At 43.2% G+C, this 22,963-nt stretch overlaps 1 protein-coding gene across 5 annotated transcripts in view; it reads right to left on the bottom strand.

Annotated features, from left to right (window-relative positions):
• OPCML (opioid binding protein/cell adhesion molecule like) overlaps positions 1-22,963 on the bottom strand; it is a 1,111,761-nt gene that overhangs the window by 6,762 nt on the left and 1,082,036 nt on the right. For 2 of the 5 annotated variants that reach the window (XM_046015661.1, XM_046015659.1), the window contains 4 exons: positions 16,335-16,472; positions 15,802-15,922; positions 15,179-15,330; positions 14,194-14,220 (listed from right to left, as the gene is read on the bottom strand). In XM_046015661.1, coding sequence (XP_045871617.1) covers positions 14,194-14,220; positions 15,179-15,330; positions 15,802-15,922; positions 16,335-16,472 — 438 coding nt within the window. The remainder of the gene's footprint in view (positions 1-14,193; positions 14,221-15,178; positions 15,331-15,801; positions 15,923-16,334; positions 16,473-22,963) is intronic. The other 3 variants (XM_046015660.1, XM_046015662.1, XM_046015663.1) reach the window with 3 other exon arrangements.

Raw genomic sequence — 22,963 nt, 5'->3', positions numbered from 1 at the left:
GCTAACCTTTTTCTTGAAGAAATATAAGCTTCTCACTTCAGCAATGAGCACAGAACTGTTCCAAGTCCAGGAATTTCCACATGGATACCTTTTCTTCCTCCGATTTCCAGTGTACACAATTCTCCTCCTGACTAAAATTTCACATTTACTTGATGGCTTGAGAGTCTGGCTCATTGTCCTCTGCATTTTTGTTATAGAATATTTACAGACAAGGGCAGGATCCAGGCACAAGCCCAGTGCTATCATCCCCATGAAGGCTTCATACATATTTATGAAAGTAGCCTGACTCTGGGGCCTCCACCAGTCAAGACATATATCTTAAGGAACCATACTGGCTTATAGAATGTACTGAATTGAAAAATGCCAAGCTGGAGCTCAAGGTAATTCTCTATATTATCTTCTTCAAAAGATAAATGATTTAGATATTCTAATGAGTTCATAAAGAAATGACCAATGCAGACTGGTAAAGCACATATGTTTCCTTTAAAGTATCTAGCTATCTCTGTCAGTAAATAGATATTGATATAGATAGATAAATACTTTTATAGAAACATACATGTCTAACAAATCTGCATTGCTCATTTCTTCATGAACTCATTAAACATCTAAATCACTTACCTTTTAAAGAAGATAGATAGATTTTAAAAAGAGAGAATATACATTAAACTAATTATATGTATGTCTTTGTCTAATTCATGACGTTGATTATTATTAAGAAACAACTGAAGGCCTAATAAGTTCCACTCCAGAGAGGCAGAGATCTTTAGTGTAGAAATCACTTTGTTCCAAGTTCTACCAGTGTATTTAAGCATTTCTTTGGATGTCATGCTACCAGCAGAAGGTTGGATATAGCTAAAACAAAGAAGAAAAAAGCAGTATATGGGGAAGGCAAAGCATGAAGGGTGAGGTACGGAGAGAGAAGGAGGCAGAATCATAAAGAGAAATGAGTCTTTCTGGTGGTGTGTGGCAGTTGCAATAAGATGTTCATTACTGATCAGGCAGAGGTTTATAGCCACAGTTAAACTTCAGTTCTGGAGTGTTCCATAGAGTAGAAACCGTGAGGGTGACTTAGCAGGCATAAAGGCTGCTCAGCTTGCTTAGGATGATGATGGTAACATGTATTTACATTGTGCTCTCTGTGGCAAGTGTGATTCTAAATGTTAAACATACATTAACTCATTTAATCTTTCCAAAATGCTATGAGCTGTGTACTACTGGCATTCTCTTTTTATAAATGGAGAAACTAAAGACCAGAACACTTAAGTGCTTTGCTAAGGTCACCCAATTTATCTGCAGGCTGGATTAGAACTGAGTGACTCTGTCTACAAAGTCTATACCCTGGATTGTTAGAACTTGACTTCCTTTCTGTGGAAAATGACCATTCGTGCATGTTTTCCAAGAACACAACAACACCTAGTGAGAAGAATAATTGGCTAGGAATCTGGAGAATCAATTTCTCTGTGATTCTGCTGCTCCCTAGATGAATGGTATCCCCTCTCCAGCCTTGGTTCTCCCATCTACAAAAGGAGAGGAGGTTGGGATTGATGACCCCTAAGGCTCTTCTCCTATTAGCATTTTGAGTTATTGTAGGAATGGAAACTACATCTGGTACTATAAGGGACAGCTGGTGAGCAGCCAGATGGCCCTTTCCAGTTGGTGCAAAACCATCACTACTCTGGGTTTTTTGCATTTCAGCATGTCTTCTCCTGAGAGCAAGAGGGCACCAAGCATTTCTGGGCCCCCAAATTTCTTTTTCTGTGGTCACTCTTTCTGTGCAGCTTTAAGGAGCCTTATTCTTTAGCTAATATGAGGAGCCCTGTTTCAATGTATCAGACAATATGGCAATTTAATGCCAAAGTGCCTTTAGTCAGTCAGTCTATGAGCAACGTCTGAGCTAGTCTGAACAACGAGGTAATGTAATCCAATATAATAGAGATTAAAATGAACATTGCTTTCCTCATATGGATCCTACACAAATTTGAGATTTGGCAGCTGGGCTAAATGCCAAGACACCAAGGGACCTATAAGAGGGTTCTTCGATTTTATTCAGCAAAGGAAGTGAGGCTCACATCTGTGTACCATTCTCTAGGTTGGAGGAATGTGAGATAAAAACTGTCAGCTATGAACTGATTTTTTAATTACATCATTGCAGTAACCCTGATGGTACTATTAATGAGGAAAAGAAAGCATTTAGTTTGTGTCTCTCCCTTAGGGTTTCTGTATTGTAAGGCCACTCACCTGATTGGTCATGTGCTTTGTGCTTTAATATAGATTACCACTGTTCAGCTAATTGGTGTGTTTCCACAAACACTCGGGGCTCACTTTTGGTCCCTGAGGCTGGTAGGAGGCTTTTGCAAATGTTAGCTCAATGAATCTGTTAAGGGAAGGACATGCTACTGGAGGAACAGTGAGCTGAGCTGAACAGTGGTAGTACTAACGCTTGAACACACATCCTCAAGATGTCAAGTTGACTATGGTTTTCCTATACCTTGGTTTCTTCAAGTAACAACAGCGACATTAACTTGGTACCCAAGATAATACTAGCTTTAATTTCAATAAACATGGTCAGAAATTCAAGTGATGCTTTCCTGTTCTTCCTTCTCCTCCTCCCCACCCCCCTTACTTTTCCTCTTCCCCCTCTTTCTTGGTGGAAATAGGGAGAAAGTTAGTTCTTATCTCAAATTTAGAATCCAGAACTTTGAAACACAAAATGAATTTTTAATTGTGTGTTATGCTGTGGAATACTAACCCTGAAATGCATCTAGATGAAGGACAAGTGTGTGAAGGAAAGATGAGACTGAATGTCTAAGGAGCCATATTCCTGAATGAACAGGTAGAGTATATGTCTTCTATGAACATTAAGGAAGGTTTTGGATGCAACCCCTTGTGTTGCTCTCTTGCCTTTGCAGCCCAAACATCCTTTGGGATAAAGTCCATGACCACTGCAAAAGTGTAGTAATCTTGGCAACTTTGGAGTCAGACCAATATGGGTTTAAATCTTGACTCTGTGGCCTGCCGGCTATGTGATCTCATACAAAGTCCTTTCAGTTTTCTTACTGAAAATAGAGGTAATAATACTGAGTTTATAGGATAAAGACTAAGAGTGATTAGCACAGTACCTGGTACAATGTAGTCATGTGATCATGGGAAACACCTCTGTGGAGCTTCCACACCCTCCACCTTCCACTTCTTCATTAAAGCTAATATATGCTTATTTCAATCTTTCCCAAATATTTTGAACCCTAGGTGAGGTTTTGCTGGTGACAGAATGAAGAAGCGAGATCATGAGATAGGGCGTTTGTTGCTGAGTGATGCTGTTGGCCATTAGGTGAGATTAGGAAGATATGAGGCATTCAGTAGTGTGGTGGAGACATCCAGATCTAAGCTCCATGCAAGGTTCAAGGGCAAAAGATCAGTCTTGCAAGGGTAAGGGACCCCACACTAGCCTCAGAGACCCAGGGCCATTCACTCCACAGGTATTGATTGAGAAGTTGTTGTGACCAGTCTCTGTTCTTAGAGAGAAAGGGCGACACAGTCTCTGCTTTCACAGATACTTTAATAGGACCTGAAACAACATTTCTTCTAGTCTAAATCAGTTAACAAACAATGGAAGGAAATGGGGGACAGAGAAGGAAGAAAGCAAGGAAGGAAGGAAATTTTTTTAAATGCTCCCAGATTCTGAGAAGAAAGCCATTTGGAACAAATCACCAGCATCCTTTTCATCTCAGGAACACCCTTCTTATCTTGTGTGTTAGGAGAATTAAATTCAATAGAGCAGACTGAACTTGAATTCTGGCTCTGGGACTCACTAGCAGTATGACTTTGGATAAGACATTCAACTCTGAAAAGCCCCCCCCCCTTTTTTTAAATGTATGAAATGGGGAGGGGTAGTTTCATCTCCTCTTGTAGGATTGCCTTGAAGATAGTTAAGATGATGTAAGATCACTGAGTAGAAGTAAAGGATGAATAAATAGGAGGTAAATTAGAACCAGGACAATAACTCCTGATCCTTAAAAGGATCTTTTGTGAACATCCTGCTTTAAACAGAGACCCTGTGGAATAGTATGTCCTCAAGGACAAGTGCCAAACAACAGCTGAAAGCAAACTTGGCTATGGTGAGCAAGCAAGTGACCTGGTCACTCCTTAAAAGACCTGAAGTAGTTACTAACCACAGGCAATAGCTTCCTAAGGAAGAAAGTGTATTTAGAGGCCCAACTCTTTCTCTGGGCAATTGCCACATTTAAGGAATCATTTTTACTGTTAACAGTGACTCAGTTCAATTAGAATGGCTAGGACAAATATCAGGTTTAATTAGATATTTGCCAGGGATAAATTGGAAATGAGAACGTGGATTTTTGCCCTTTCCCTCGACCCAGTCCCTCCTCTACCCTTTTAACGCTATACACTGTTTCCTTCATGCCTGAAGTGGAGTGTCCCTGAGAGTAAAAGCTGAAATGATGATGCAAAGCCACAAAACAAACTGTGAATGACAACAATGACAACGACAAAATGCCTTGGGGACAGGTAAGCAGACAAAAACACTTTTGATCTTCAGCATATAGAAAGAAAAGAAAGATCAAGAGATAAATTCCAGAAATGGTAAATGGCATGAAGGTCAATTGGTGTGTGTACTCTGGGCCAGAGGGAAGATTTATGGCCAGGTGGCTTAGCAGGGTTAAGAGAAGGAAATAAGAAATGAACAAGTAAATAAAATAAAGTCCATTGTGGAGAGGTGACTTATTTTGCTAAATTAAATATACTAAACATTAGATTTTTAAGAAGCAATTTGATGAAGGGCTTAACCTAGAAGCAGCCTGTCATCCTAGCTACTCTGGAAGTAAGACTATGCTGCTGCATCTGAGGGGTGGCAGGTCACCCTCGGTGGGGGACACGTGTTAAAGACCAAAGTACCCAAACCCAGCACAAAGCTCCCCCCAAATATATTTGAGCTTACTGATGAAATTTTGTCTTGCAAGAGATTTGAAGCTTTAAAATGGCAATGAATGTATTGAAACGTGTCACGGTTTTTCCTTTCCATGATTGCATGAAAATATGGCATGGTTCTTCAGCAACATTAGAGTGCATCACTGTAATTCTACTCAAATAGCAGGTGTTAGGGTGATCACATTAAAAAAGAAAAGAAAGAAAAACCCCACAGGCAAGTTGAACTTGGTGATAGCATAGCGAGATCAATGAAATATCTGAAGTGTAAGAAGATACAGTTTTGTTCTGAAATTTGGATAGGTTTTATAAGTATGAATATGAACTATGTGACCTCCCTAATGAGGAACCAAAAGGATAATGATGTTCTTGGTGATTAAAAGAGGAGCAAGGAAATCTAATTAGAGGATGCACTCATTATACTTGTTGGTGAAACATAAACCTATTTTCAGCAGTGCTGGCTGATGAAGGCGCTTCATTCCCCTTCAAAAGGAACTTTCCCTCCATTGTCTTTAATTACAGTGGAAAACATGGCACTGTGTTGTTTTACAAGGAAGATTAACCGGGCTTTGCAGCAAGAAGACTTGTGAATAAAGAGGCCAAAAAAGGCAGCCATCTTTGTTTTGTTCTCTTTAGCACTCCCTGTTTTGTATTTACCACAAAGACAAAAGCTGAAGAAGTTAATATCAGAATTTAATTCAAATCTGTCAGCTCATCAGAAACTTGAAAGAGACAAGACTTTGGTCTGTGCCGAACCACAAGCTCTGGTGTGTGTGCTGATATCAGCACACCCTGAATGCTCAGTGTTACATTCTAAATGCTTAGACTAATAGCCAGATGTCAATGATTCAGATAGAGGAGGGTGGGGTGCGAGGGAACGACAAGGAACCTCATCAGGAATGGAATGTGAAATGTCTGCATTTTTTTTTTCTAATGTGTTGACATTTTGCAGGTTGGGGAAAATACAAATGATTACACTGCTGTCATCAGCCAAAAGCAATGGTATTTCTCTCTGACTCATTCCCTCCCACCTGGATTTAAATGGTGGATTTGGAAAATAAAAATCATATACATTATCAGCAGGAAATGGACAAATATGTGCAGCTTTTCATGTCTCTGCAAGAAGAAATCATCTGATGAATGTCTTCCTAAACAGTGAATTGGAATGTTTGATAGAGTCTTGCTCAGACGAAAGGTCCAGGGTGAGTGGAACCCTAAAGTCCAGATAGGACATATGGAAGCTGGATTGCAAGGGACAATGTCAGAGAAATAGTAATTTGGCTTCCCTAGGCGGAGAAGACCACAAGTTGTTTCGAGTATTTGGTTTTCTTTGGTTAGTGGAGAAGTTCGCTCTGTATGAGGGCTATCTATCCCTGATAAACCCATTGACTGGAAATTATATTTATTAATTTGACAGATGTTTGCTGGGCAAAACCCACTGTAAGTTACAGAGCTACATCCTTTAAGTGAAGAAACAAATACAAACAAAATAAAAGCTACCCTGAAAGCCCGAAAGATGAGTGCTTCTTCAGTGGAGCTCAGAATCACTTTATGGACAAAGTATCATTGAGTAGAACCTTAACGGATAAGTACCATTTTATCAGACAGGGAAGAGGGCAAAAGCCTCCATCTGTGACCCTACAGCACACTGCAAGACATAGGATACATATGGGTTAGAAAGAAACCTGCACTTAAGATCAGACTGACCTGGATGCAAAACCTGGTGTTGTTACTTCTGTGGGTGGTAGAATGCCTGTCGTGGGAATTCAGTCCCGCCACCTGAATTCTGTGGGCTCCAGGATCTTCTTCTTGGGAGGGGCAATAATAATGATACCAACCTTGAAGTGTTCTTAGCTGTTGAAACCGTGTCTGACTGATACTTAATAGCTAATAGCTTTTTTGCTAATTATATTCTATTATTCTACTGTAGTTCCCTATCTACTTGTTGGTAGAGGGTTAGGAACTTTCTAACTCAGTCTGAATGGATGGAGAGATGAAAAGACCTGAAGCAACGTGGTCAGAAGCTGACACCTACCACGAAATTGCTATTCTGGGTCTAGCATGGTGCATAGAACGCAGTGGGAGAACCTAGTGAATAAAGGGGTGTAGGTCTCAGAGCAAGAAGAACCTTCAAGGCAATGCTTTCCTGGTAGGCAGTTTCCTACAGGGTATGAACAGGTTCATTCTAAGTTTTGGAAAGGTCACATGGTCCCACAGTGACAAAGGGATTAGAGAGGGATCACCAAACATGCAGCAATCGGTAAAAGACTGACATAACTGTTCTGGGAAGGCACAAACCCAGTGTAAATGAGAATGGAATGGTGAGCCGGCAGTCCGACCTGCTTGCTAGGACTCATTGGCCACCAGGTGGAAGAGGAAGGGAGAGGAAGAGTCAGAATGACCAGACAGATTCTAATGAGAGTGTGGAGGTGATAAGATAAAGTATATGTCTGAGTGAGAGGTATGCCTGTGAGAGAAAGATTGAGTCTGAAATTCCCATGGAACATTCGGGTAGGGATAGTGGTTTGTAGCTCAGAATTCAGGAGATGCTAGAAGTGCTCAGAGACCATCAGTCTTCAGTGTGCAAAGATTCCCTTGGAGAGCTTGCTTTAAACGCACGTTCTCAGTTAGAATGGCAAAGATTAACAAGGCAGGAAACAACAAATGTTGGAGAGGATGTGGAGAAAGGGGAACCTCATACGCTGTTGGTGGGAAGACAAGTTGGTGCAGCCACTTTGGAAGACAGTGTGGAGATTCCTCAAAAAATTAAAAATAGAGCTTCCCTATGACCCAGCGATTGCACTACTGGGTATTTACCCCAGATACAGAGATAGTGAAAAGGACCATATATAGTCCAATGTTCATAGCAGCAGTATTTACAATAGCTAAACTGTGGAAAGAGCCAAGATGCCCCTCAACAGATGAATGGAGAAAGAAGATGTGGTCCATATATACAATGGAATATTACTCAGCCATCAGAAAGGATGAATACCCAACTTTTGCATCAACGTGGATGGGACTGGAGGAGATTATGCTGAATGAAATAAGTTAAGCAGAGAGAGTCAATTACGTAGTTTCACTTACTTGTGGAACATAAGGAATAACACAGAGGTTATTAGGAGAAGGAAAAGAAAAGTGAATTGGAGGAAACTGGAGGGGGGGATGAACCATAAAAGATGGTGGACTCTGAGAAACAAAGTGAGGATTTTAGAGGGGAGGGGGTGGGGGATGAGTGAGCCTGGTGGTGGGTATTAAGGAAGACACGTACAGCATGGAGCACTTGGTGTTGTACAGAAACAATGAATCTTGGAACACTGCATCAAAAACTAATGATATAGGGGCACCTGGCTGGCTCAGTGGGTTAAAGCCTCTGCCTTCAGTTCGGTTCATGATCCCAGGGTCCTGGGATCAAGCCCCGTATCGTGCTCCATGCTCAGCAGGGAGCCTGCTTCCTCCTCTCTCTTTCTGCCTGCCTCTCTGCCTACTTGTGATCTCTGTCTGTCAAATAAATAAATAAAGTCTTAAAAAAAAAACCAAAAACTAATGATGCATTTTATGGTAACTAACGTAACAGAATAAAAAATTAAAAAAAAATAAAAGCACATTCTTGGGACCTTTCCTAGAAACTATGCTTGAATGGGTCTGGGGCAAGACCCATGAATCTGCATTTTTAAAACACCCAAAGCAAATGTAAAACATACTAAGATATTGTTTTGCAAGATGCCTAAAGACATAGAAGTCCCCTTCTCTTATTGTGATACACTCCCTGGGCCGACTGATGGGCCAGTAGCAGACTAACAAATAAAGGTAAGAAGGTCACTACCTGGGTGTATCACAGAAGCCAGAAGGGGGTGCTAAGGGCCAAAGGGAGATCTGGAGCTGGGTTTTAGGGGGAAGCCAGAGAATGGCGGACTGAGATGGTGCTAGAGGAGAAGGGGATGGGAACACGGACTCTCCCTGTCAGAGGTTTGGAGGAGAAAGCAAGAGATGTGGGATGGTACACAGAGGGCATACTAAAGACAATCTTCAGACTCCTCGCACCCACTCCTCAGGTCTCCACTGGAGGCACCAGGGAAATGGTGTGTTCTTAACAAAAGAGTAGGGAAGGATAGCAGAGATGTCAGTGTGTTGGGGTGGGGTGGTATAGGAGACAAAGACGAGGGCTCTGAGGTTCTGCCTACAAGTACCAGTGGGTTGCATGACATTGAGGGTGCGGTCAGTAAAGGGTGGATGCTGAGAAGAGGTGGTTGGTGCTGCCTGTCCGTTGAAGAAAATCCAGTTTGAAGAGCAGCCTGATATGTATATTTATTCTAGAGAAAAGGTCATTAGCAAAAGAAAATATAGATTCTGTCCTTATGGCTTGCAGGGGCCGCTGAGGTAAGCTTGAATCCTGGCTGCTTTGAGGGGAGCTGAGGCATTGCCTGAGGAAAAAATCCAGAGCCCAGATGTTGCCTTAACTGGAATATTTTGCCACTTTCATTTGCAATGACAAGATTCCTATCAGTTGTCCCTGTTCCTGATACTTAACTCTTAATGTAACTAATTTGTGTCGCTACAATTTCACAGATAAAATGTGAGAAATCTGTTTTTCTTTCTGCAGCACCCCCTCCTTTCTGGCATTGTTTGCACTCACTGTCCCTCTCCCCTGCCAGTTCCAGTAATCCAGGCGTTTATACGGCTCATTAAGCCCATCTTACTTTCCACAGTGCCGGATGTCATCAAGTTCAGAATCTTCCCTCTTTGCACTCTAAGGACAGGGGGATGGGGGCTCTTGCTCAGGACCCAGTGGAGGCAAAGTGGGTTGGCAAGCTGAGAGAGTGAGTGGCTTCCTGGGGGGCAGAGCTGGGGCTAGCAGGCTGAGCCTGGGCTTCCCTCTGCGACGTGCAGGCCTGGCAAGACTTCAAGGTGCTAGCACTCCGGGTGGGCCTGCAAATGGCTGCTTCCCCTCAGTAAAAGTTACTTATACTTAGAGCGGGTTGCTTTTCCATCAAAAAAGCATTTTAACTGCCACCATTTCCAAGGTTATGGAGACCTGCCTTTAATACGGTTTCTCCACTGTTGCTTAAATTTAGAACACTTAGCTGGAAGTCAGCTGAGAGTCCATCTTGTTCTGTTCTTACATTTAACAGACAACCAGGGAACAGAACAGAGAGCATCAGTTCGTTTGAACGAGGGTCGAGACCAGAACACCGTTTTCCTTGCTCCTGGTCTTTCGATGTTCTGCTACCTTTCCAGGGCCTGCAGTCGCCCGGCACTAGGGAACGTGCAGGCAGTCTAAAATGCCACTTTGAGTTGCACTCTGCCTGCCTGACCTATCCTGTCAGTGTGGCTTTTGAAGGGGCGGCAACTGGCATGCAGGGAAGAAACACCTCATGTCAGTGCCAACCACTGATTTGTCTCTGCATGGTGCCCACCCACCTGTGTTCACTCTCACCACCTGCCCCATCACTTCCTGCTTCAACCCACTCACCAGCCCACTGTCTCACTGGTTTTGTCTTATGTGTTCTTTTGAAACTGCTTTCATCCCACTTCCCCTTGTTCTTTGCATGCAGGTAGAAAATAGATAAAGATGTGTTTGTGTGAGACTCCTATTATGAGTATGTGTTGTGATGGGGTCACAGTGCAGAGTCAAAAGGGTCTCCAAAAACAATTGTCTACAGTCTTTGAGGGCAAGCACCAATGTATGCCTGGGAATGTGGGGCAGGGGGGGAGGTGTGTATTTGGGAAGTATGAATTTATGGGTTGTAAATGTAAAAATCATCCTTTAAAAGAATGGGTTCAGATTTATTTTTTTCCTTTTTAAATTATTTTAAAGCTCCCTCATGAACTATTGGTGGAAATGCAAATTGGTATGGCCACTGAGGAAAACAGTATGGAGGTTCCTCAAAAAATTAAAAATAGAATTACCATATGATCCATTAATTCCACTACTGGGTATTTACCCAACAAAAATGAAAACACTAATTCAAATAGATAGATAGATAGATAGATAGATAGATAGATAGATAGATCGATCGATCTCCTTATGTTTCCTGCAGAATGGGTTCAGATTCAGATGGAACAGGGGAAATGTTGGTGTGGGAAATTGTTCCAAGCAGGCTAATTTCCATCTGGAAGGCTGTCCACCAACGTCCATGATGGGCTGCTAAGTATGATAAGTTGGGCTGAAGTAGGAAACAGAGCTCAGACACTGGAACCAGCATGCATAGGTTTAAATCTCAGCTCAAGCATTTGTACGCCACTGAGTTGAGTAACCTGCCTAATGTCTCAATTTCATCCTCTGTAAAACTGGGATAAATATAGTACTTTCTTCCTACAGCCATTAAATGAGACAAAACATGCAGAACACTTAGTCCAGTGCCTCTGCACATAGTAAGTGGTTGGTAACACTAGTTAACCGAAATTACAGGAATACTAAGGACTGGAAGGAACATTCATGGCCAGCAGAAGGGGGTGGTCAACTGGACAATGTCACTCTGGTCTTGGGTTAAGCTATTTCTATTCAGGCATAGCGTCAGACAATTACAGGACATCTTTTCTAAAATACCTGCACTGATGGGAAGAAAAAAAAAAAGAAAGAAAGAAAGAAAAAGAAAAAGGCAAGCTGAGATTGACTTTCCCAGAGCCATTCAACCAGTGAGCAGCACAACCTCGCTTCAACGAAGCTCTGAGTTTATAGACCCTACTCCATGCTGCCATATTTCATCCCTGACAGCTGAATTCCTGCGGCTGACATCACCAGCATACCTTTCCCATCTCTCTATACCTGTTCATTCATTCAGCAAGATTTTTCTGACCCACGACTGTGTGTGGAACTCTGTCTTAGGTTCTAAAGATCAAACCAGACATGGTCCCTTTGTTTATGGAGCATACAGGCTAAAGGGGAGGAAAGAGTTTAATCAAACAAACTAAATAAATGAAACAGAAATAAAATTTCAAGTAGCAAGGGAAGGCTATAGGAATAAGGACTATAGCTGTAGTGCATGCCTGTGTCCTCTTTACTGAGAACAGTGCACTATTTGTGGCAAGCCCTGGCATGAACTTGCTGAATGAACACTAGCAAGTACACCTTGGTGAGAGTGGCCTTCCAAAGTTTTATGTAGAAGACTGCAGTGGAGTACTGGCCTACTCAGAGAGGTCTGGGAAGGCTTCCCTCAGGAAGGGAGCCTGGGAGGGGAGTGGTTACTAACCAGGTAGAGCAGGCTGGGTGGATTACGGGGATTGGAGATGCTGTAGTAAAGGGCACAAGAGACCCTGGAAGAAAGGAACGCACAGTTCAGTTGAGCAACAGTCTTGGCAGCCGTACCAGGGAACGCAGCAATAAGAGGGGCTGGGTCCCAGATGTTGGCAAGCAGCAGAAGTGAGTGCAATACCTTGCATTTATACAAGTTTCAGTTTGTCACACCTCTGTGGTAAACACTGTCTTATGGACCATTCATGATGACAGGCAACAGGCCAGGAAACATCATCCACATTTTAGCTGGGTAAACTGAGGCCTGTAGACTTGGCATGTTGTCGAAGTCAGGCATCTAAACATAGCACCTATGGGGCTCTCTCTCTCTCTCTGTAAGACCTACCAGTCCTCTCACCAGGCTTTTAAAGAAGGTACTGATATCCCAGTAGCACACAGGAGGAAAGTAAGGCTCGGCAAAATGAGATGGCTGCCATGTGACTGGCTGGATTGGGATAGGAAGCTGGGTCTTCCCTGTGGACCAGATTGTATCTCCCTGCATTCATGTGTTGAAGACCTAATGCCCAATGTGTTTTTGGAGATGGAGCCTATAAGGAAGTAATGAAGGTTACATGAAGTTATAATGGGAGGGCCCTGATTCCATAGTATTAGGTCATAATAAGAAGCCATGCCAGAGAGCCCTGTTTTTCTCCTCCTGCCTCTGCCATTGCTATCTGTGTCTCTCCACATTCCACACCTACTCAGAAGAAATGCCATGTGAGCTCAAAGTGGTCATCTACAAGCCAGGAAGAGAGCCCTCATCAAAAACAAGATGGCAGCTCTTCCTGGTTTGATGCTGGACTCCTGGCCTCCAGAATTGTGAGGAAAAGCATTTCCATTGTTGAAGCCACACAGCCACCTAATAAAGTCAGCCCTATAAGGCTAGTCCAGTCTTAGTACACATTTGCTGTTGTTACCTGCTGTGGCATGCCTCTTTCATTAGTGGTAGGGAGGCACAAGAACCTAGATTAACTGGTTTCAGTCCTAGGTCCCCTTTCTTGGCCATATGTAGTATGACTCCACTGAGTGGGGAATGGCAGGGTGAGGGTCAGAGCATCACACCCATCCTACACTATCCCCTCAGTTTTATCAAAAAACCAAGAGATGACAGTCAAAGAGCTCAAGGAGTGGGCAGTGCAAGTGGCCCATGATCCTCCTAGATCCAGAGCTAAGAAAACTGACAGTTACAGAGCTAATGCCGGGTCTGAGAAATTCAGATGTTACCACTTTGTACGTGACTGAGGTCAAGCATAGGGATGTAGGGCTCTGAGGCAGCTGTGTGTGGAAGTGCAGCTAGGCACCTGCCACTGCTTCGTCTAACATGCATGACTGTGTGAGTGTGCACACGTGTCCATCGCTCTCATTACCCATGAGCTGATGAAGGCCCAGTCCAGCACCTACCCATTGGTATGTGTACTTCAGTGTTACTTAACCTCACTGGTCCTCCTTTTACTCATCTTTAAAATAGAGTTAATAACCAGCTATGTACAGTACTAACAAAATGCCTGGAATCCAGTAAATATTTGGTAAATGGTAGATATTATTACTGTTATTATGAATAATGACTCCCAAGTACTTCTATTTTAAAATGAAGTTTATAGAATTAAGTCATTATCTCTTTTGTACCTTGAGCTAAAAGAATAAGACATTCACACTAAGGTGACTTCCCCATGGAGACAATCATTTGATAATCCATTTCATCTCTGGGCTGGGTTCCTTTTGGTGCTGTTGTGTGCAGAAATAGCAGAATACTCATCTATTTGAGAGGCCGCCAAGTCCAAGTGTATTGCTTTGGGGGCAAACCCTTTCCCCCAAAATATATAATGATGTGTGTACATGAAAGCCATCATATTCTACATGCTTGTTACCTAAACTATGCAAACCAAACCCACTGAAATCTGTCTACTAAGAATACGTAAATCAAGGAGGAGGAGCAGGCAAGCCTATCTTTGAAGTAGGTTTTAATTCAAAAGCATAGGCATTCAGGCAGGCAGAGGAAGGAAGGAACATGCTGTACCCACCTGCCACTGCTGATGAGGGGCTTATTTCTAAGACACACACAGCACAATGCACACACAATGCAGAGAGAAAACAAAAGACATAGATCACACATTTCAGATGGTTGGTGGACAAAGTTTAGTTAATGTCAATGCTGAAAGCTCGTTCAGGGTCTGAAATACACGTGGGAGAATGAATACCTTTCCATCCCACTCACCTCTAACCAAATTTCAGCAACTAAACAAATACATACACACACGAAATATCACAACGAGCTGACTCTGGCCCATGATGTAAAATGTGGCACAAGGAGATGGACACATCCATGTGGGAAGGCTGAGTGAGGGAAAGATAAGTGCTTCCAAGGGAGCCAGTCAGGGCTCTGGAGACCTCTCCATCCATACGGGAGGAAAAGACCTTCAGAGAAGACCTCTCCATCCATACGGGAGGAAAAGACCTTCAAAGAAGGATTTGATTCTCCAGCTGTGGACAGAACAGTTGTCTTGATGAGGACACAGACTACTGCTCTATCCACTCCAATGAATGAGAACATGACATGGCAATCAACATGAGAATCATGATGGCAGCAGTTGACTTGGTTCAAATCTATAAATATAACCCCCAGAATTATAGACTCTTCCTATAGAAGGTATCTTAATTTTTTTTTTTCTAACTTACCCCTGCAGACTGTTAGGTACTACATTTGAACTGTTCCATGGTTCTATGTTCTTTATGGCAACCACCATTCAACTTGGTTCAGAATTGGGTTTACTCCTTTTGTACGGTGCAAACCTTGACTTTCAATGGACCAGGAGATATCAATTACCTTGCAAACATCACTATATCACATGCTTAAGAGAATGACAGGGAGAAGTACTTCATCTCTAAGGATGGTGGATTGAGCAGTATGGATGAACACAGGCCAAGCAGATCAAGCCTTCCTCCCTCTATAGTCCCACAGTTCTCCCTCATAGCTGAGCCCACTGCACCCAGACTTCCTGCACTCACCATACAGTGTGATGCTAGCGTTGGTGTTCCCGAGCTTGTTTGTGGCCACACAAGTATAGTTCCCATAATCCTTTTCTGAAACATTGAAGAAAGTCAGAGTGGATATGCGGCCTTTGTTCTCAATCCTCACGCTGCCCAGGCCGGTGGCTAGCCTGCAATAAGAGAAGGTATTGCTGGTCTGGTTCTACAAATAGAGTGAAATCGCAGAGAGAGATGCTGAGGGGAACTGAAAGATACCAGAGATGAATTCTACCAGTACCCACAGACACCTTTTCCCAAACTGAACCAGTCCCTCTGACCCAAAACATGAGTACCACAGCCTCCACAGGAGGAAAAATGAAAGGATGCTCATGTTCCAAAGGTGAGATTCACTGGCTTCTAGTCACTAAGGGCTGCTATGTCTACAACTAATCTCAGATTCTGAAATGAGGTCAGTTCATTTTCCCAGTGGCCAGCTTCCTTGATTTTTGTGTTTATTTCTGGCTCTAGAAGGAGACTCTATTATAAAGGGGACTAATGCATTTTGGTTTTGCCATCCTTCCCCTTTACGTTATCCTCTTTCCAAGTAGAGAATGATCCATCAGCTCTGCTTCAGATATGCCTGATTTCTGTTTTCAAGGTACCTGGTGTCTTCCTTGAACCACTGGAATTCAGCCATAGGCACTGCAGAGGCTTCACAGCTCAAGATACCCTTCTGACCAACAGACACACCAGTGTTCTTGGCTTTTGAGATATAAGGAGGGTCTGTGGGAGGAAAATGCAGAGTGATTTCATGAAACAGATGAAAGGCACATTTAGTCGCGTGCTGTGCAAATGGATTTCTTGTGCCACCCCACCTTCCTAGTTAAATAACCATTTATTTTAGGAAAAGAGTTTCCTGCTCAAGGTTATTGCATTTACCCCAGCATCTTCTTAAGCCTTGAAACCAATTCAAAGTAACAATTCTCCCCATTAGCTAAAAGCTCTGATGGGCACAGGTAGACTCCAGGGGCAAAATGGCAATGGGGACAGTCATGGTGCAAAACAATCTGAGACAGTATTTTCCTGTTGGAAACAATTTGGGACGATCAGAAAATGATGTTGCCATGAGCAGCTTGCTCCCTCAGTCCCTATATTCTCCTTCCCCCTGAAACTTCCTGACGATGGGTCAACTCACAGTTTACAGTGATTTTTACTTTCCGCACATCAGGTGCGGCGACATCATTCAGGGCACTGCATTCATACTCCCCAGACTGGTCGCGTTTGATGTCAGAGATTTCCAGGTATTCATCCTCACTCACAAAGCCCTGGCCTTCTGGAAGAAAGAAAGAAAGAAAGAAAGAGAAAGAAATAATCAAGAAGCTGTGAAACCAGGGACAGAACTATATTCACATCATAAGCTGTAAAAATGAGGTTTGAACATTGAGTCAAAGATTATAAGGTACCATGTTGACCAAATAGTATGGCATTTGGGGAAAGAAATTCTCTGCTTGAGTCTTAGGTCATTGTGCTTTTGTCTAACTCACTTTAACTTTTCAGATCATTTGAAAAGAACAGATTTTCATTATTTTCTGATATGACTATGATGAGGATTAACTAATAGAAGACATATGAAACACCTAGCACATTACTAAACTTCATTGTTTTAAAGAGAATTGTCATGATCAATAATACAATAAAAATGTGGGAATAACTTAAGAGTATGTTAGCATGAGCATCTTAATTTTTCATTATGTAGAAATCCCTTCATGGGGCACCTGGCTGGCTCAGTCCATTAAAAATCTGGCTCTTGATTTTGGCTCAGATCATGATCTCAGAGTCATGAGACTGAGTCCCTAGTTGGACTCCATGCTGGCATGGGGTCTGCTTGAGATTCTCTCTCCCTCTCCCTCTGCCCCCAACCTTACTGTCTCAAAAAAAAAGAAAAAAAATTCCTCTGGATACAGAACACAAATAACTAACTACTCGTAGAACAAATAAGTGACCATTTAATAATTTAATACAGATAGATGCAAAACAGTTGATTCAGTTTCAAAGTGTCATAGAGAATATGAACTGGAGAAAAAATGAATATGGAAGCATTTTGTAACTGCTCTGCATTAGGTGCTCAATAAATGATAGACAACATAAGATAAACGTTGTAGTCCCATATGATGGACCCGTGGTCACTAGAACAGCCTTGTGGATTTAATGCCCAACTTTGAGAGACATTCTGGAGGTTTTACTCCTAGGCACCTGTGAAGCTTGGAATTCATGATCAAAATATTGTAGGGTTGCAAAATAGGTGTTGTTTACAACCCTCATGATGTGTCTTACAACAGTTTGGCTCCTCTGTCTTATCCCTTACCGCTCTCCCTGTGGTTCAATGCAAAGAGAACAGACCCTCTGTCTTGAACCCCAGATGTTTTCAGTTTTGTCAAAGCACCAGACTCCTGTGAAAACCCAGCCAACACAAAGGCCAGGGATGAAGTAGAGCCATTTGCATTTCTTATAGGCCTGCTGCCTGATTCTTCTTTGTGTTCCAGGCATTAGAGTGAAAATGGTTTTCAGGAGGACAAAAACACATTGTAACTTCCCTCACACCCCCCTATAAACATATTCCTATCCAATGGGTGTTCCATCAACTAAGTCTAAGTCTACCATGGATGTGGAACAGCAGGAAAGTGAGGTGTAGGATGACGGGAAAGGGGTAGGGAGGCAGGTGCTTTAACATCCTGACTTTGCTCTAAGTCTAACCTCGTGGGGAGTTTCCACCCACCCTGCCCATTTCCTCAGACCACTTGCTTTTCGGCTCCTGTTGTCTTCCCTGCCTCCACCCCCCATCCCAAGTCCTAACTACCCAGGCTCTGTTATCAGTTACCAATTACCAAGTACATCCCAAGCAGGTGTGGGTCCCCTGGCAAAATATTTTTCACACGGCCCCTCTCTATATAAACAGATTCATCCAACATCAGCACCATCCTGGTAGCCCAATCTCATGCAATTACATGAAAGAAATCTTGCATGGTCAGGAGGAGCAATCCTTTGCCAACTTCCTAGAACCTGGACCTGTGGACTGCATCCCCAAACAAGTCCACAGGTGTGAGTTTGGGGATCTTAGGGAATCTGGTTGAACACTTGTAAAGAATGGCCAAGAGTAGAAGTTGGAAACGCACCCTGAAGAGGACGGACACACACTCCCAGTTTAGAATCTGAGTGTCTCTCCTTAATGGTGTTGCTGGCTGCTCCCAGGCACCAGCAGAGGACTTAGAAAATGTCAAGGAAGACACTCTAGAGCATGGCGCCCACTGGGGTTGGGGTAGGGCCCTATTCATTGGGATCTCAAGGCAGTGGTGCTGGTCATAAGCCTGCCACCACAGCAGACTCTTAACCATTCAGTCTAGTTCATATCTTAATTCCTCAAGATTCGTTAGAGGGGTAGAAACGTCTTCTCATCCTTTTTTCCTTATTTCTCTCAGATTTAACAGAATCTCATAGTTGAAGAAGGTTTTGGGATCACTTATTTCAGGAAGTCTATGAGGATAAAAATTTCCTCACTTGTTGAAATGATGTTGGTTGGCCAATCTAAGTATACAGCAATGAAATCAAACACACCAAAACAACTTCTCAAATTCATTGTGCCTTTTCTGCAATGAACAAGTATGGCAGGATCAAAAGGGTGCCTCCTTAGTACTAAGATGCCATGATTTGTTCAAAATGTGCTGTAGTGCATTTGCCACAAGTAATTAAACCCCACTGCATCTGACCAAACAAAAAAGCCACCTGCACCAGGCCTGGCGGGAGCCTCAGGCAGGGTCACTGAGCCCCTTTCCATGCAGAGAATAAGACAGAACCATACCATGCTACATAGTAACACCGGACACACGTCTTAAAGATCCTGATAAGGCAGGTTTATAGATGCTATTCTCTTTAGAAGTGCTGGCTTGGGCAAAGGGACAGGATCACCTTAAAGAAGATGGAAGCCAGTGTGCTGGGACCCTAAGGTAGGAGTAGGGCAGATCCTGGGTCCTTCATGGAGGAATTACTGGATGATACAGCCACCCTCTGGAAAGTGGGAATGTATTTTTCCTATCTGTAATGTTGTTTTTATAGGACACTTATACGACAGCAAAAATGGGAGGAAGGAATAGAGCATTCCGTGCAAAATGGGGATCGTTACAATAATACTACCTCATTAAGTGAGAAAATGAATTTTGTCAAGTTTGTACTATAAAGCAAATGCTTTCCAGATTTTAATTTGCATATACATCCCTCTGGAATCTAAAAAATACATAGGTTCTGACTCAGTAGGTCTAGAGTGGGGCCTGGGATTCCGCATTTCTAACCAGTATCCAAGGATCTCCATGTTGCTGCTCTGGGACCCATGCACTGTGCAGCGAAGCTACAAGGCACCAAAACATGCTCTTCTCAGCTCACTCTTGTCACCCATTTGTAATGATCTGGGTCTGCGAAGTGGCCACTTGGTCAACAAAGGTTACTGAGCGCCTCTCATGCTGAGATCCTTGTGGTGCCTGCATCTCAAGAGACACCCTCCTCAGAGTACAGCACTCAGTCAAGTGCACTGAGGTCAAGGATCTGGACCCCTGAAGATAACTGAGTGTTTACAGTCTTACTAGGAAGTGTACATGCCCTCTGTTTTCTTTGCTAAGAAATGGGAAGAGGACGTTGAAGCCACTCCCCGTCTTAGGCCCACTGAAGGTAATGGAGATGTCATTTTTGTTACTGCTTTGAATACCAAGTGAACAAATTGAAGTTGCTAAATGCCTACAGACCTAAGAAACTGCGGGGTCGAATGCTTTCCCTGGCCTCTCCTGTTCCAGTTACAGTGTTAAATTCTGACTCCATCCTGCAGCAAAAGGGGCAGAAGGCAACAAAAGTTTTAATCCTCTTGTGTTTCCCAGGAAGACAAACGGCTGATGTGGAGGGAGAGGAAAGAAGACAGGCAGGAAGAAACTTGAGGGAAGAACAGAAGAGGAAGGAGAAGGAGGGGGAAGAAGAGAGTACTGGTACGAGGAAGGAAAGAAAGACGGGGATGGGGGTGCCAACAAGATGGCTTGGGTGCCACTGGAAAGGTTTTGAAGACACATTCAAAAGGGATTAAAGGAAAAACACAGGCTAAAAGGACTACAATATTTTCTCTGACGAAATGTATGAAAACGGGAGTCCCAAATGAGCTTCACAATTTTGCTTTGTGGTGAGATGTCCCTTAATAAGCCAATAACTCAAAGGCTGCCCTATGCATTCAGACATCCCCATATAACGTGATTGGAAGCAAAAGGAAGTGAATTCTGAATCACTGGCAGAAATATATTTTTAGAAAGGGGTTATTTCTTCACACAGACAAGTACTTGTGAGAAGGTAAGTTCAATTCACTGTATCAGTGAGATTAAGATCTGCAAGAATACAAATGGGGCCATTTATCAGGGGATGAAGGAGGTCCTTAGGCCAGGACCCCTCAGATGCAGGACACGTGAGTGAGCCCCTTGGTTCTGCCTGCACAGGGGGGCTTCTTCTGCAGGGAGGCAAATTCTGACCCAGCCACAGACTGCAGGGTCTGCTTCTTAGAAACGAAGGAGCAGACTGAGAAACTGCTTCAGGGAAGGACCCCTGGTGTGACCTGCTTTCCCCGACATCACCTGCAGTCATTTTACTCACATGTACCATGAGAGAAGTGCTAGGTTAGACACTGGATGTTGGGTGGAGACAATGTAGAAGACAAGGCCTTTGACCTTGGGTCGTCTACAATCTCGTGAGCCTAGAAATTGGCAGTCTAAATTTTTCTATCCCTAGGCTCATTTTTCAGTTCCTAATTGTTTTTACATCCCTCTAGTAAAAGATGGTGGGCCAGAAAGATTTATTAGAGCTGGAAGCAACTTAAGCATTCAGGGATGAAGAGACCAAATAGGAAATCCGGACTAAAATCTGGATGCTTCCTGACCCTGTTCTTCTTCTTTCTGTCCCCCTTCCCATCCTGTCCTTCCATGCCAACTGTCTCTCAGCCACCACTCTTATGCTTGTTGTTTTGTTTTTTTTTTTTCCCCTCACACAGGCCCTTAGAATTTTACAGGTCTAAGTACCAAAGGGCTCAAAGATCTTAGTTTTCTATTTTTTTTTTTTATTATTGTCCCTAATGGAATATCTTCACCTGTTCTGCATAAATATCCCCAGGGATGATTTCAGAGGGAGGCCCATTCCTTTGTTAGATTATTTACATCATCCCAAAAAAAGTCATCCTCATATAGAGCAAAGCCTGCCTGGCGTCTCCCTTTGAAATGATTAAAAGTAGCCTTCTGGGTGTCCCAGCCTCACTGTCCCTCCTTATGTGCCACAGAAAGCTGCCACTCTATCCAGGGAAACTGCTTTGTGAGGTTACGTGTCAGCACCTGTCACAGTTTTTGCCATGAGGCCTGTCAGGAGGTGGCTCATAGGGGCACATGCCTGGGGGCTGGTGCCTTGGAGGAAATGAACATGAGGAGGAAGAGAGTAGGGAGGAGGGGTAAGAATTTAAGGAGTCATCCACACAGAGTAAATGGCTTTCTGAAGACACAGCCAGTAGAAAGAGAACTCCAGTGGGCAAGAAAGGAAGAGAACGCAATTGGGAGTGGAAAGCACATGGGCACCCCATAGTCCATCTGGCTCACACAGTAGGATTTCTGGAAAAGCAAGAACAGATGTCTCTCTGCTCCTCAGCAAGAGGGGTTATTATAGATGTTCCATAATAACACTGGACTTGGAAATTGGGAATCCATTGTCCAGATGATCATATGAATGCTTCTAACCCTTTTGATCCATCTTGGACAATAGCTTCTTGCCTATTCACCAACACTAAGTATTCATTCAAGCTATCAAGGAACTGAGATTTTACCCCTGTAAGAAATGCGTAGTACCATTCTTCAAAAAAAGGTGTGGGTTGGCTGTCATATTGACCATTTGCTAGAAATCCTGCCCAGAGGTCTGGAGCAAGATAAGGCCAAGGAAAGGAGCTATCTGGAGTAGTCCCCTCCCAGTGGCTTCTGTGTCCTTGACATGTGTAGGGCAAGGTAGATGTCAGAAGTGCTTGTAGGGATGTGTTCTGAAAGCTTGTCACTCATCCATCTCTCTCGAGGATTCTGGCCAGTAGAACATAATCATATCAAGAGAGCCACAAACAGATCAAAATATGGGCTTTACTACTGTCAGGCTGACCTACAATCTGGGCTTGACATCCAATGATGACACAGGTTTTTGCTTTTCTCCCTGTGAACTAAAGACATCCAGACTTGTTCAGTAGGAGTACTTGCCTTGGGTATTCACCTACAGGCCAAATGTTGGACCTGGGAATAAAGGCTATATTGGAATAGAGAGTCCAGGATATGGAGAACACTTTGACCCAAGCAGAGGTAGATCAGGAAGGTGATGGAGAATCAGGAGTGCCATCTCACTTCTAGGTGGTCTTATCCTGGCATGACAAGGTCCAGTGAATGCCTAACAAATCACCTTATCAATGACATTACTCATCATCCATGAAGGAGACAAAGAGTGACTGAGGCGGAAGAAGGGACTATTACTCCCAGAGATTAGGAGATGCTGCCTTCTGGAAACCTATAGGCTAGGGAGTGGGTTTCTCCCTCCTCCCCAGAGTTCTCATGACATCATTCTCAATCACAAACCTCCCGACACAAGAGCCTCCTTCTCCTAAAGGACAGAAACATAAGAAACATGCTTGAGTAGGAACAGGGATAAAGTCTCAGAATTTGGGACAATATGGCTCACGTGACCTTGGTATTGTACTGTTTGCACTTGCTTCCTATATGGCAGCCATCCCAT

Source organism: Meles meles, chromosome 8 (assembly GCF_922984935.1).
Source record: "Meles meles chromosome 8, mMelMel3.1 paternal haplotype, whole genome shotgun sequence".
NCBI lineage: Eukaryota > Metazoa > Chordata > Mammalia > Carnivora > Mustelidae > Meles > Meles meles.
The sequence above is the reverse complement of the archived record's forward strand: the minus strand, read 5'-3'. Positions and strand labels throughout refer to the sequence as shown.